The 17,084-nt window shown below is 33.0% G+C and overlaps 1 protein-coding gene across 9 annotated transcripts in view; it reads right to left on the bottom strand.

Annotated features, from left to right (window-relative positions):
* LOC111051029 overlaps positions 1-17,084 on the bottom strand; it is a 196,347-nt gene that overhangs the window by 48,297 nt on the left and 130,966 nt on the right. For 3 of the 9 annotated variants that reach the window (XM_039432099.1, XM_039432100.1, XM_039432098.1), the window contains exon 3: positions 4,823-4,888. The exons of 2 other annotated variants lie outside the window; for them this stretch is intronic. In XM_039432099.1, coding sequence (XP_039288033.1) covers positions 4,823-4,888 — 66 coding nt within the window. Of the gene's footprint in view, positions 1-4,822; positions 4,889-6,335; positions 6,490-8,791; positions 8,995-17,084 lie in introns of those variants that run through there. 4 more of the 9 variants (XM_039432102.1, XM_039432101.1, XM_039432103.1 and 1 more) reach the window with 4 other exon arrangements.

Raw genomic sequence — 17,084 nt, 5'->3', positions numbered from 1 at the left:
TTGAATGTTTCGTATTCAACTCCTATTTTAATTAGAATTTCAATAGAACTTCCTCTTGTTCTATGTTCAATTTTAGCCAATAGAGTATATTTCAGTTAGTAACTATTGATGGAGAGGTGTTTCATTCATATTTAAAATCCTACGAATTGTTGTATCGCTATCGTAATAAAAGAATAATTAAGGGAGAATTATCGTATAAGGGAAAAATTATTATTATTATTGATTATAGTTATCGTAGTAAGGGAAGATTATTATTATTGATTGATTTGGAAGGTGATATTTACATTATTCGCATAACAATATTAATCAATCACAATGTATTACAATTTCAGTAAATCATAGATGAAATATTATAATTTATGAATTTATTGTGATCCAATTGAATACAGTAAATAACCAATTAGACGTTGTGTGATAAGAAATGATATGTAAAAATAGTGGATGAAAATGTGGATATTCTGGCGAACATCCAAAAGCAAATTAGTTAAAGTAAAGAGCAAACAGTTATTAAAAAAAATAACTCAGTGATTACTGATTGCACTTCTATTTCCGACTATTTTTTGTCTGTGTTTCTTTACCGACTATTGTATTGTTTACTCTATCCAATAAATAAATAATGATTCGCATTATAGATCCTATTAGAGAGATACCATATTATCCTGTGTATTCTTCAAATATCATACAATTATCACAGATTACATTCATATTATAATAGTAATTTATTATTGCTCAAAACAAAATTCAATGCCAATGCAATTGAAATAGCGGAACACCTCAAATAATAATAGAATTCACATTACTATTGCATATTTATTTATTTATTTATTTATTTACAATGCAAATGACACTAATGTAATAACATTGAAATATAGAATAATAAGATAGTCCTTGTGCTATTTTTCTTCCAAAAAATATATTGTGATCGAATATGCAATAGAATGCACCTCTATGTGTGAAAAGTGGACTGTAATGCGAAATAATTATTTGGTAGATTTGTATTGGAAATAGATAATATTCTGGTAGAAGATAGTCAAAATATTGTATTCGCCTCCCATATCATTATGATTATCCAATTATAGGCTATACGATTCGAAACATCATATCAAATTATTGAGTATCTTAATTATTTACTATAGAAAGTAGTATAGTTGAAATCAGATAGTATAGAATTGAAATTGAAATTGAAATTTATTGCCAAAACAAAATTACAATATTACAATATATTAAGTTACAAAGTGTTAAACAAATAAGCAAAACTCAACTTAATTATTAGATGAAAACTTAATTTATCTTTATTTTGGCAACTGCTGGCATAAGTAAGAACTTGAGAGCCAGCAGTGAGTCTACATTATTAGATTTAACAAGTTTAGCGCTTAACTAAAATTTGTAGAATACTTATTCTATTTGGCTTTTTTAAATAATTATATATATATGATTGAACATCATCAAAAACTTACGAATAACTAAAGAATACTTAAGAGTAACTAAATCTATTGTAGCGTTAATTTAAAAAAGAAATTCCTGTTTATCCACTCTTCCACAGTTTTGTGATATTTACCAGTTGGTTTTTCTATAATGAAATTTGACGGAACTAAGTTGATGAAAATATTACAGTAATAAAAGAATTGATGCCTACATGTAGTGAGCTTGATCAAAAGCATATTGTATCTATTGAAATGATTTACTCGCATATTGTAAGGGGTAGTGCGAGCTGAAAATAGAGAGTGATTCTTGTTTATGTAGAGTATTACGGTTTTCATGAACGTTTGCCTCAATGTTGGTACATCAAATTCAATAAAAATATCTCGGCTTGGGTACAAACGTGGTCTCCCTAGAGCTGCTCTTATAATATGTTTTTGGAGGACAAACAGTTTTCTCAAGTGCGTATCAAAAGCTCCACCCCACACCTCAATGATATATTGGAATAAGGAGTGTGCATATGCAAAATAAATTTTTCTTATTATCTCCCTGTTTTTAATTTTATTTATTTTATAGAAAATATAGATGAGATATTTCAATTTTGAGCAGAGGTACTCTAGGTGAATGTTCCATTTGATATGGCGATCTACAAAAATACCAAGATATTTTATAGATTGCACTCTTTCTAAAGGTATATTTTCGTGGGCGACCTCATTCATTATTTGGGTGCCATTGTTATGTTTCTTTGATTTTTTTATAGAAAGTTCAAGATCTATTGATGGTTGACCAATTACGGTGGGTGAGAAAGTTATATATTTAGTTTTCTTTGCATTTAGGGTTAGTATATGATCTTCAAGCCATTGTTGAACTATTTTCAAACCATTATTTGCAACTTTGAACGTTTCTTCCCATGTGTCTCCGCTAAAAATCAAAGTTGTATCGTCGGCGAAAGATAAAATAGTACAATTTTCAAGGTTTAATTTTAACAGGTCGTTGCAATATTACATCCTATCAATGTACCTAGAATACATCTATTCTACATCATCCTATGCTCTCTAGTTGTAATAGTATAAAACTAGTTGTTCTGGAGGTTACCCAGTTACACTTCAGTATTTTGTTGCTATATTGCATGGAAAACATTGTTGAAGAAGAATATAAGGGACTGGGAATTGAAGTCTGAGGTGTATAGAAAGAGCAGTCAAGATAGGACACTCAAGTGTCTGAAATAACAATAAAAGTTATTTGCGTGTTGGAAAGTTCTCAACAGAAAAGTGCTTGAGGGAAGGATAGCCCATAGCCCATAGCCCACTACGTGTTATTCAGTATCTTGTTATTCCAAGACATGCTGATGCCTGCTGCTTTTGGCTTGTTGAACTTGCAGTTAGAACATGCTTCGCTGCCTACATGTTCATTCGCCAACTTCACCAGATGAACATGTTGCACCAAATCTGGTGCTAGTTTTGAAACTAGCTTGTATACTCTGACATCTACATGGATGGTCCCATGTAATCGACAGGATGTGATCTTGTATGATGAACATTGAATAATGAACATCACAAATTATTCTGTTGAGAGTTGATAGCTACGGGGTTATGCAGAAACATCGGTGTTCATAAAATACATACATTGTGGTAATAATGAAATTCAATGTAGTGAAGTTCAAAGTTTCACTACCACTTCCTAAATATAATAACTTATAGTGTCCAACTCCTGACACCATGTAGTTTTAATACAAATCATAGAATCAATAACCAATACCAATTTGACGAATGTGTACAGAAACAACTCAAACATGAAAGTGTTGCTGAGGAAACATATCTTAAACACTACTGTTTTGGTTATCATTATCAAACACTGGTGTGCCTGAGCCCTGAACTAAAATCGTATGCCAGTCTTTGATAATAACGAAACAATCAATCAATTAAAATATAGTACATTTTAATGCTATGAGAAATACATATTGATAAAGCGAACATAATATGAATATCAGATCCATATAACAACTGATAATAGTGTCTCATTTTTTCAATTGAAGGATAGTTAAAAATATTTTAGTCAATCCTAATTACACTTTGGAAGTCACTAGTTTCAATCAAGCTTCAATAGAATTTCTTGCTGAATCAGAAATAATCGATACGATTTCAACAGCTTAATCGGATAATCACGTTCTATTTTGAATAATTGATTGTATTATAGATTACTTCATGAATACTTTTCATAGAGTAAGTTATGATAAGAATGATAATTATTATACAGAATGCAACACTACAAAATGGAATATAACGAAGTGAACAAAGCAAATATTCTAGTGGATAAGCAAATATTACAAAATATGCTGATAATATTGTGGATGAATAGTTTTTGAGGAAAAAGTTTCCGACCATGTTATTGATAATAATAACTAGGATAAAACGTTTTTGAACCCAGTAAGATCCATTTGCTATTTTGTAGGCTACTAGCAGAGAGATTAGAACTATAACATAGTTTCATAGAGAAGAACTTTCTATTCTATTCTCTCTGGCTACCACTACTGATAATTCTTCAATACTATTAATTTATTCACACTATTTAATTAGTAGTTTATTCGTGATGAATTAGTGGTGTGCTTGCAATCTAACAAATATAGTACAGTTTGATGTTATGAGAAATACATATTGGTGATGCCAACGTAATATGAAGATTAGATATGTATAAAAAATTCTGAGTTGTGGGAAATGAATACTACTCTCCTAATATTCCTTCGATTCTATTAATTTATTCGCACTATTTTATAACTATTCGTGATGAATTAGTGCTTGCAAACTAAGAAATATAGTAGGCTGCAGTTTTATGCTATGAAAAATACATATTGGTTATGCCAACGTGATCTGTATAAAAAATTCTGAGTTGTGGGAAATTCACCTTATCATTATGAAGCAATGACAAACATATAACAATAATCTATTAATTTAGTGAAATGCTTGAAATTATACTCAGTTCATTGATATGTGCATTGAGGCGTGCTTATGATAAGATTGTCTACTACATAAACTTCCATAATATTCTATTTTTATTCCTTATGTCTCAATATTATGATTGTTTTATGATTTTTACGTATTTTTACAACATACTCAGTGTCTGACATATCCAAGCTACATTTTTACATTCTACATGAACGAGCTACATGATTGTATCATGATTCAATTTACAGCATATTCAGCGATCTACATGTCCGACCTACATGTCTTAGCATGAATGATACATTCTCTACCAGTATACCAAGTGAGTGACTGAATTCTGTGTGGGTTGCAATGATTATTTACAATTCAAATGATCGATATCGGTGAATGAATGATGGATGTATCTTCGTATATCAAATGATGCATGGTGATACGTGCTTTTGCTTGACTGCTGGAAGACTTACCACCAAATGAGCAGAAGCGCATCACTGACTCATTGTTTGAGACACCATATCTTGGTTTACCCATTCCTTGAAAAGAAATCAAAGTATTCCAGTCACTCTAAATTGTTTGTAATCATTATTTATTCATATATTTCATTCGTTCAATTGCCTTGGCAATCAATATTTTCACCTCTCATTTTTGGCATCACAACAATATCCACTCATATATTTTATTCGTTCTATTGCCTTGGCAATCAATATCTTCACCTCTCTTTTTGGCATCACAACAATAAGAAATTGCAGGATTGTTGGATGGGAGATTCGTAGAAAATACTCCCATCAAGTCTTATTATAAAACCATTACATTGCTTCCAAATATTCATACTATCTGTACATCCTAATAAGCAATATCTTAGCTTTATTTTTCACGTTAAGCCATCGGTCCCGGCTGCCTGAAAAGCAGTCGATATGTATTGTCAGAGGCCCTGAAATGATTAGCTAAGACCTGAAAACTCTGACACCAGACCTGAACCAGACCTGACTCGATATTATTACTATTACTTTCCATTCAATTTCAATTTTTAACGTGAATAGAGCTATTTCACAACTACTTAGAAAGTACTAAATCGTATTCGAGACGACTAGTATCTAGAGTAAAACATCACCTTCAGTACAACAGAGAAAGTTTGTCACTGTCTAAGAAATTAAAAAATTGAATTTTTCCTTTGGCTCATAATAGCTTCTTGCTCATTGCCGCATTTTACCCACCCAATAGTTTTATTCTCAATAGAATCAAACTTACATTGTATCTCAAATTATTGTCGAATTAGATAATCAAAAAAATTTGTTAAATGCATTGGAAATGAGATGGGTATTGTGCTGGGGCATCTGAAACTGAAAGTCGATTATATTTCCACTGCAATGTCAAAAGTCGATTTGAAGTTTATTGAAGGGTTATCACAACTTGCACATCCATAGTACTCCGTAATGAGTATTTCTCACAATTAAATGTTCAATTATTTATTTTATTGATTTGATTGACGTTGAACTATCAGCAAAGGCTAGTTGTTAATGATGTGTTCTGATAGATAAATCATATCCTAGAGAACTGAATAAACCTGGCAGAAGTATCAAAACCTTACTTCATAGACTTCCAAACTTCGAGAATACGTTATCATACTTCAAAGGTCAAGTTGAATTGACTTCTATTTCTAACTCTCCAGTTGATGCTTACTGGCACTTGAAAGGATGCTTGGAATTGAATATTTATTTATCGTTTTGTTTGATATAAAATCACCTTTTAATCGTGGAAAACGTTATAAATATTATTTCAGACAATGATCTGGAACAAACTTATCACGTTTCGGTAATCCATTAGGCTAAAAGTGTGTTGATAAAAAAGTAATTTGGTTGTTGCACTGCCGGGAGAAAGTGACGTTCTCTCAGCCAAACATTCCAAAGCTGTCAGGATCTAAAAGTTTCACGGGATCAAAAGTTTTCAATAAGCTGAATTCTTTATAGAATTTTAACTTACTTCCTGTGATGAAAGTGGAATTTCCATTCGAGAATTGACCTGAACTTTACTGAGTTGTATTCTTGGGAAAGATGCAGGATCAATATAACTCTTCATCAAAAAATCTGAAGCGCTTCCCAGAATTTTGAAAACCGTTAGAGAAAACTGACTCCAAATATATTATAAGTTGTATCTGTAACCGAAATACGGGTGGGGTGGTAAGGCAGAGATACACGAATTCCCAAGTAGGCCTAAGCAGGTTTAAATTATCCGCCCTTCGTGGGGCACACAGATGGCCTTGCCAAAACGATCCCTTACTAAGCTTAACACTAAAACTATTTCTAATTATAAAATCCCTATCAATATATATTTAGAAAGTTATACTACTGGGCCAGCATCGGCAAATTTTTACTACTGAGCCAGAATCGGAAAATTATACTACTTTGTGAGGAATACTATCAAGAGTCTCCAAATTCAATAATAAATTGAAATAATTAATTCACCAACGAAATATCTACGAAACAGCTTGATAATAAATAAATCTATCTTTACAAGTTAGAGTATAGCAAAGAAAAATTAATGAACAAAACGAAAATTAATAACCATTAATTAAATAAACATATTAAAAATTGATAAACATTTAATAAACAACGCTACTTCCAAACAAGGAATTATGAATTTCAATTATTATGTCATCAATTCAGACTGTGCATGCATTAAGCTTCGCATAACTACTCCTTATCTCAATCGTCATTCCCTAACTACTTGTAGGGCTATCTGATCATGTTTAATTGAAACAATTGGTATTTCCCTCAATATCTGACATAAGGTTATGTCATAGGTTATATCCAATCTCATTCGATCATACATCAATTATTCATTTCAGCTCAACATAGACATTTTCAATAATCGGTAAATACTGTACAAGGAAATTAGTGGAAAGATGTAGCAAAACTGTACTCATGAACTAACAGTACTGATAATGAAATTCTTTCATTGGGTTAATCTCAATTATAAGCTATCACACTGAGTATTTGTTCACTTAAAGGAATATTCAACATAGTGTATAAAAGAGATCAATTGCCAAATGAAATTAAACTGTGCTCCTAAACCTAGACTTTATACAACATAATTAATATATAAAGGAAATAATATCTACAGGTATTCAATGTTTGTCTGGAGAATAGCAATTAATTATAACTCCAAAAGTACTTCTTAGTACTGGATACGATTAGATAAGCAAATACAATAAAATCAAACAATAGTTTATATATAAAGGTAATAATAGTTTCAATTATTCAAGGGTTATCTTGAGAGTAGCAATTATAACCTCAAAAGTATTTCTTGATTACTGAATACGATCAGATAAATAAATACAACAAATTCCAAACATGAAAAGATAAAATCAACGGTTCTTCCAAAGACATATTACAATTAACCCTTAAGTGGTCGCGCGGGGTGTTTTAAACACCCCAGTAAGGTAAATTTTGCTCTAGCTTGATTGATCGATTGGCTAACCTGCTGACCGGTACAGTACCTTCAAACCAGTGCATGAGTGAGAGAACCAAATCAAAAAACTAGTTCTGCGACACTAATTGTATGAGTAAGATCTCTTCAATTGTCTTTGGGGTGTCGGCAACACCCCGCGCGACTACTAAAGTAACTTTTTGTTGAGTTACTGACACATGAAAACAGTATGTAACAATTGCCTAAACTAGGTGAATTATGTTGATGAAAATAAAATGTAAGTTGAACATGGCCTAAATTTACTTTTCCTCATATTCTATGTCAATTTCAGATCAATATAAAGTTACCTATTTAGTAAAAATTTCTGTTACACTTTCTCGCATAATATATGAATTGGTCATATTTGGATATGAGCTGCCATGTCATGGAAAGCATGATTGGATTGAAATTCATGGGATTAATTTAGTATTATTCATATTCAATGCAGTAAAACATTGAAAACAAGAAAAACATTATTCTGAATATATATATTTTTTACAAAACTTGTACAAATACAGCTTGACTCGAAATCTGGTGATCTTTTATTTAAAAATCTGATAATTATAAACTAAATTTTGAAATCACATGAGTGTAAGCACAATGATATCAGGGGAGTCCATTTTATTGTTTAAAAATAGTTTCTTCCCTTAGTAACAAGAAGGAAAGCAGTTATAAAATTTTTCATTTGGGGTGTTCTGAACACCCCATGCGAGCACTTGTGTTTCAAAAAGCTGCGCGACCACTTAAGGGTTAATTTTGTCATATTGTAAGACATATACAATTTGACCTCTATCTACTCTCTCTCTCTCTCTCTCTCTCTCTCTCTCTCTCTCTCTCTCTAAATTGTTACTTTACACTTGAAAAATTTGTATTCTTGAGAATTTTAAAAAGGAAGCCCGCCCTAGACTCCCGAGCTTTCGATAATGTAATAAGATTTGATATTGCAATATGTTCAAATAGTTCTCACTCACCGATCAAAATAATTAACAAACAGGTCACTTTTCCGAACATTTTAGAATTTTCAGCTCTGCCTCTGAACCCGTCCAGGCTGTGTTCCAATCTAATACTCGGCCACGACTGCCTTTAGTAAGACGTTATTTTCCTTGTTGGACACTCGGAAAATCACCCCAATTTTCAGAGAGAGTGTAGATGATACATTAACTCATGTTAGAAAGAGACAGAGCGGCCTGAACTGGCTGGTCTCATACTGCTGACTCCTCTTTCATTGTTTCCGATAACGATTCACAATAATTCTATCAATATTGATTTCCAATTTATTACTGTCATATCTATCATTATTCATAACTCGATTATGAAAATTTTAGCTTACATTATAGTCTGGATTGTTTTTATTGGATGCAAGAGAGCAGTATGCTCAATTTGATTTTTAATCATGTAAGAGATGCAATCAGAAGAGTTTTGCTCGTTTCACGAAAGTATAGTAGTTTCATTTGATTCTCTCTAACAATATTTGGCTACAGAGAAGCCTGATGATTACTGATGGATTTCAGTTACCTGCATATTTATTAATCTCTAGTATGAAACTCTATCATCAATTTCCCTATAAATGTTGAGAATAATACTGATTCCTTCCTGAATTTTTTATTATAATGATTATCATAAGCACAATATATCACTTGGAAACTGCATAAATATTAGGATGTAGCATGGAGCTTCCAAAACAAAAAATCACGGTTTTTTCATAAAAATTCAATTGTGAATTTAAAGGAAGGACTTTGAATGAAAATACTTGTTGCTATTACAACAACAAATCAATTAGAGTTACGGAATACTGGTTTCGGTTTCTACACCATTGCCAGCCAATCACTGTTTGGTAAACTGAAGCCAAAGCAGCAGCTCGATGAACACGCGTTATGATTGGTAGACGAATGATCTGTTAAGGTAAACATATTATGCCATTGGCCTAGAGATTCCTTTCCTACAATCAGCACCTCACTTAAACGTCACTGCAATGGCGGTTGAAAACTGACATCGTAACATTTGTGGATGGGGCTTCTCCAGACCAATGGCAGACGTTCACCTTAACAGGCCATTCGTCTACTAATCGTACAGCTTCGAACTCATCATATCTACTATTTTGTACTTATCATATCAGACATTCATGGTAAGATAAATTACTTTTATTTTGTAAGCTGATTACATTTACTGGAAGAAGTAAACAGTTTAGGATATTATATACGTGATTATATGATTTATTGAGAGGAGGAAATATATTAATTTGTTAATTTATTGATCTGTACTTCGGCCTTTACCAGAGATGTGGAAAATGGTGCACAAGCGATATCTCGTTATGAATAAATTTGTGGTTTTGATAACTATAAATCTTTTTATTTGAAGTAATTGAACCACAATAATATCTGCTTCACTACTTCACAGAAAGTAGAAGAGAAATTACATTCTGCTACTGATCTGAATACTGATTCACGTAATTAGAAAACAATGCTCATAAAACAGTGCTCTGTTTACTCTTATAATAACACTGCATTCACAGGTAGAACTATTCTCACTCGCTTGTGAGAAAAAATGTATACATAAATACGTCCAGAAACAGTTCTGATACTATATTTATTATAAACTGAAGTTGAGAACTTTTTTATAAATCTTTCAGCATCTAGAGGCCAAAGTTGATATGAGATTTTAAATTTCACTGATTCCTATGCCCTTGTGAATAATATTTTCAATGAATTAACATGATTTCATGCTTAAAACATGATTATACCTTAGAGTGAAACGCTTTTTCATCAATATTTCTGAATCTCTATTATTAAATGAAGTTGAGAACATTATTTAATCAATCTTTCTGCATCTTGAGACTAAAGTTGATAAAAGATTTAAAATTTCAACCAATCGTATTCCCTTGTAAATAATATTTTCAGTGAATTCACATGATTTCATGTCTAGTTGATACTAGGCTGAGTAAAACACTTTTCCATAAATTTTTTCTGCATCTTGAGTCTAAAGCTGATATTGGATTACATATTTAACGCTCACCATTCCCTTATGGATTAATTCCAGTAAATTTAGATAATTTCATTTTTAAATTACTTCATAGAAGAATAATTATTTATCTATGATTATACAAATACCATAGCTGAGCTCCATGGGTCTGCCATCTTGAGACTGGACGTGATCGACATGAAGAAAGCGGCACCAATGTCAATTCAGCCTCGGACGACAGGGATTACAAGGCGGGGATTACCGTGGCTCAGGAATCGAGCAAGGGACTAAGTGAGCTGAGGATGAAGCAATTAGTCACGGCCCGAAGATCAGGGATAAAGAACCGGTTAGAAGGGACAAGCGAGGGGCAAAAGGGCAAGGGAGAAATTGGGTGAAGAGGTAAGAAGGGTACAGAAGAGAGGGTTGTGATAGTAAAGAGGAATTTGCGAGGCACGTCAAATCTGTCCATGACATCAGCTATACGCAATAAGCCGATGCCTCTTCGCTTCGCCACTTTTACTCTTGCACTTCACCCTTCAATAAGGGCTCATCAATCGCCTTTTTTTATTCCCAGTGCTATTTCATCGCAGCGTTGTAGGCCTATTGAGGTCGTAGTATAGGGAGCAGAAGCGTGGTTCCCTTCTTCCAAAATAATTGTGATTCAACTATAACTTATCTGTAGCTTGAATTAAAATTCAGTTTCGAACTTTTGGGATTGAATATTATGCCCGGTACCTAGTGATGAATTGAATTGAATCGCTGCCTTTATTTAAAACCAAAGTCTGAATTGATGAATGATCAATTATGTTGCAGTGATGAATTTGACACTTGAAAATGAACGACGTTCAGCAAACGCATTGATATAGATTAGGAAACCTTGTAAGATCAAATTAAATCATAATTTTTCGCTTCCAACTGAACTGCCAGATCTAAATATGAGAGAGATATGGAATACGAGGTGATTATTAAAATAAGGGGAAAATACAAATTAGAAACGATTAATTATTTTAAAACAATACAGGAAATAAATTATACATCAATAGCTACTTGTTTACTCAAGTGCAAGCTCAAATTTAATGTGATTGTGGTTGTAGCTAATAGCTACCATAATCAACTGTGATTTTGTTCGTTGATCATCCAATAGCATGATTTCGCGTCCTTGTTTTGTATTGCGTCCGTGTTTAATCAAAACTTTTTTGTGAGGATGACTTTTTGGGCACACCTGCATGTTGTACATTCACATATTGTGAGTGTTTAACTTGAGATATAAGATTAATATGTTTTCCATTGATTGCTTTGTCAAAAATTTTGAATTATCAATATATTAGAGTATATACGGGTAATATTTCGAATGATTCCGAATGTGATTTAGAATGAATCTGTTCAGATCTAATTCTATCTAGAAGAAATGAGTACTTAGAATAATATCATAATTCTTCTCAAATTGATCTTTGATCTACTCCAGTTCCATCATGTTGACAGCATAACTTGGTTGTGAGTTCAATCAATATATTGATGGAAAACCCATATAAAACTGTACCACGAAGAATTAATTAACACAATAGTTGATATTGAATATTGAATTGGGACGTGAGATGTATGAGCACAATGGAGTGTGGCAGCTGTTATTTGTTTACGAGTATGTTGCGTGCTTGTCCAATGATACATGAAAATTGTACGGGAAAATATAGCGAGAAAATTGGATGAGATTGTGTTGAAAATTGAAGCGGTGGTCTGGGGAATTCACGGCAGACACAATAAGCCTTTATTCAGTGCATGGCTGGGGAGCTGTTTAGATCTGTTCTACCTCATTCTTTCCAGTACCTATCTTTCCAAAATGGCCGTGCTGTGCGTATAAAAAAGCTGCGTTTTCAGCAAAGATGCCAGGGCTGAGAAGATAATAAAGTCCATGCTCATTTCCACTGTACTTGGGGGTGGATATTGTGAGCCAATTCAACTTGAAAGTAAATATATTCCCATTATTACCAGGTTTTTCTGAAGCACCATGTTGCAATAAGAATTTGGAAATATTTTTTTGTATCTTTCACAAATTGATATCAAATCTGTATAATCACTTTTTCCCAATAAGTTCTGCCTGTAGTAAACTCAAAACTTTGGTGTATTTGACGAACTATCGATTCATGTTACTCACAACTGCAATTAGAAGTATCCATCAGTTACAGATTTCACCTTGTTTTGGGATTCTTGAACTTTCGTCTCTTGCATAGTACTCAACCGAATATCATAGAACTCATGATGACTATCATGATATCATGATAACTCTCCCATTAAGATTCATGTAAAGCCTTGTGCACATTAATGCAATTCGCATGGCGGCGACGGCGACGACTTCAACCAATCAACTCAGGTTTAAAAATTCTCTTACTTCCGACGCCTTCATGCAAAGATGCAAATCGCAGTGGTAAACACAAGGCGTGAGTAGAAAAACCAGGAATTGGGTGTTAATTTATCCTAGGTTCTCACTAAAAACTTTTTCTTTTAAATTATTACCTGTCTTCTCAAAGATCATGAGATGTAGTGGCATTTTATCAATAAATTATATTGGAATCCGAATTTTTGTTTAGAAATAAATTTTAAACTTCATAAAATAAAAACTCAAGAAGTGAAAGTGTAATATTTTTGTGAGAAAACTTGAAGACCCAATTTATATATAACCTATAAACACGAGTGTAAAAATAGGAAATGACATTGGGTAATAAGGCAAGGCAGAACATCCAAAAGGATCTCTCTGCTAATAAGAGCCATAAATGAATAAATACAATTAGAATCTAATAGAAAAAATGTATTTAATATCGAAGGGTATTCTCTTCATACAGACCATGTCTCTTGAAATTGATAACTGTTGTTACAGGCCTCCCCATGTCATTCATCCCTGGTGAACTTATCATGAGTGGCATCTATGCAAATGCTGACCTTTGAAATCACTCTCGTTTAAAATAGGCACATTAACTCGAACTCAACTCAAAGAGACGAAATTATCTATATTTCCCGCCTATTCTAATCTTGTACACAACTGACGCACAGGATAAAGTGATGTATGCTGTACCAACCTTTTAGAAGACCACTTCAAAATGGCTTTTAATCTATTCCAGTTGCTAGTTATACTAGGGACGTGCACGTTATTTATTCCGGGAATTCAACCTAAACTTGAACAATTTACTTCTGATGTACTCCATAAATACAATATATAATATATGTATATAATACAGTTGATGCAAAAAAGGTATGATGTTATTTAATAAATAATACAGTATATAAAATCTGACACCAGACCTGAGCCAGCCAGGTTACTCAATATTATTATCATAATATATATTAATTGTTTTACTCCATGAATACAGTTAAGTTACCCTTGTGGAATACCATCTATTGATCCCTTGGAATTCAATTTATACGACTACTTTGTCAGTCTTTATTTGGTTGATGGTTTATTTAGAAGTTAATATTACATCTCTGAATTAGTTATATTCCGTCAGTGCTCATTTCATTCACTCAAACCTATTCCTGAAGCTGGTTAGATCTCTTTCAGTTCTCAGTTATATAGTTGGAATTGGTTATATTCCGTTAGCGCTCGTTTGATCTACTCAAAAATATACCTGAAACTAAAGTTATTCTGGACTTTGTCAGTATTTATACAGTTTTTATGTATTGTTTCTCACTAGAGATGGGAGATACATTCTTTTTATTCCTGGAGTTTGGGTTACACAGGGAGAGTGCAGCAAGTTCAGGATGTGGTGTGAATGTGATTCCAGCTTTTAAGTAAAAGTGACACTGTCAGCTGTTGCTTATTGAAGCCCGCGCCATGGTGTCATCTCTTCATACTGACAGCATTCCTCACAAGTAGCATCGATGCTTTCCATTGAACCGATACTGACAGTATGGAGTGAATCTGACAAATCTAACGGATGGCCTCGGCTACTTTTCACTGTCAATGCAACGCCCCGTCAATGAAGACCCAGCAACGCATCTAATAAATCTGGTTGCCGGCTTAGAATGGGATGGAACCATGTGACCATGTGAGCATGAGAGCTTGTGAGCGCATCATGACTGACCATTACGGCACTAATGGCCGAATCTGGATAGACATTTTCTGTGTCTGATGTCGTCCTGTTTCCTGATGAAAAATGTCGTCCGACATGCTATTCCCTCTCTTTCCGGAATATTTTTCCATTTTAGGAAGCCTGATATCCACTCCATATCCCGTATCCTTGTAGGTTTCATTCTAAGTAGTAGAAAGCCCATAAGCCCAGAATTCACTTCTGTATCAGCAGATAAACAAAGTATTCTACATTTATTTCTATTATGCTACTCAATATTGATATTTTATTTATTTACAATGCAAATGAGACTAATGTAATAACATTGGTAGATGAAATAATAAGGTAGTCCTTGTGTTATTTTCTTCTAAATTTATAGGTGACACAGTCCAATATAAGGTTAGTATTTCACGTGTACAATGTATTCTCAAATCAATGATCATAGAAATATATACAATTCTTGGAAATGTATCCAATATTGGATAATGATTATTAAATTGTGTTGCATCTCAGTGCTCTGTTCATTCCTCATTTCAGTTGTGATAATGATATTATTTCTGGTTTAAATAATTTTTATTACTCAATTTGCTCTGGAGCTGATTTAAAAAAGTTTGAAGAATCAAGAGATTGATTTTTTAAACACTTTTGAGAAATTTCACACTCAACATAATACAGTTGTTTTTGTTCATTGCTGAGTATATAATGTTTATTCACTTATTTATTTATTTATTAGGTTATCACAAGCAATACAATGATCGAAAAAGAAAAAACAGACTATTGCCCAAAACTTTTTCAATTTCATAATTTAGTTTCAAATTGTCCAAATATTATACATAGGTTATGTCCATTTCAATTTTCTACACCAAATTACAATCTAAGAATATAGATTAGAATAAAACAAACAATTTCAAATTTGGATAGATTGATAATAAAACTTTCGTAAAAACATGAAACATGTAATGTTATGAATTATTCTATTGTGATAATTGACCTAATTCACTCAACCACGTAATATCCTTAAATCCATAATATTTCAAATAATTTCGGGAAAATACGGTCATTTTTTTCAATTATTGCTGTGTACTTTATTTTGAAACGAATTTTCTTTGTATTGGCATTAGTAAAACCTCAGTCAATAATGAACTCATTCTTCATATTACAGTAAACGTTGTCCTCAAAAACAGCCCTTTTCAGGGAACAAATTCAGTTCATATCTCTTTACTCTAAATATTGAGTCAAGGACATTATTTCCTAGCTGAATTTATGAATAGAGCTCCCACCCACACATTAATAATTTAAAAGGTACTTGAGAGCTGAAATACACCACGTTTGCTTTCCGAGTGACCGTAATCTCTCATACTACACCTTTGGTGGAGAGATATTGCGCGAATTGGTTATTTGGTGTATTATTCCTCACCAGCAGAATAAAGGACTGTAGCAGTGTGTAGTGGTGGAGTTGTACATATAAACAGGGATCAGAATGACAGCTTATTGCGAGAGAAAACATAATTCCCGGGATGGAAAACTTGTGGTCGTGGAATGAATACAGCAGGGAAAATGTCAAGGACAGAGATATGCCTGAGTACGCTGTGAATAAGATAATTCGAGTTTGAGTTCTCATTGCTAACCGAGAAGAGATTATGGGGCCACGTGAATTGTCAGCATTGGTTGAAAGGGAAGCGTTTGGGGTTTTTCGTAAGGGTTGCTGACAAATTGGAGTGAATCTGACAGTGCTAACCTTTCATCTGTCTGTTTACCGCAACACGAGCATGGAGGTCACTATGCAAATAATTCTATTCAGAATGGCTTGCCGCCGCCAGTAATGAGAAACTGGGTTAGTTGAGGTCGGGTTAGGTGTACTCAGGTTAGAGGTTAGCTTGGATTGAATCAGATGAGCAGTTCCGCGAAACACTGATGTATCAAGCCAATGAGAATCAATACTGTGGGGAAAACTTTGACCGATGTATTTCGATACATTAGTTACACTTTGCTACATTACATTAGCTACAATAACATACATTAGCTAAACCGTTAGCTCCACTTCCAAAGTAATTTTTAACCGTTTTTGATTAGGACTATGATCTGAACTCAAAGTGAAAATTTGCTTTGCTTGATATTGTACTGTATTCTGAAAAAATGATTTTTTCAAATTTGTGAATAGTGAATCCAATTATATTAAGCGAGAAATATATATTTAATTATAATAGAATAATATATATTTGTTTATTTATATGGTTGGTTATGTATT

The sequence above is a fragment of the Nilaparvata lugens genome, chromosome 7 (assembly GCF_014356525.2).
Source record: "Nilaparvata lugens isolate BPH chromosome 7, ASM1435652v1, whole genome shotgun sequence".
NCBI lineage: Eukaryota > Metazoa > Arthropoda > Insecta > Hemiptera > Delphacidae > Nilaparvata > Nilaparvata lugens.
This window is presented reverse-complemented; position numbering and strand designations above follow the sequence as displayed.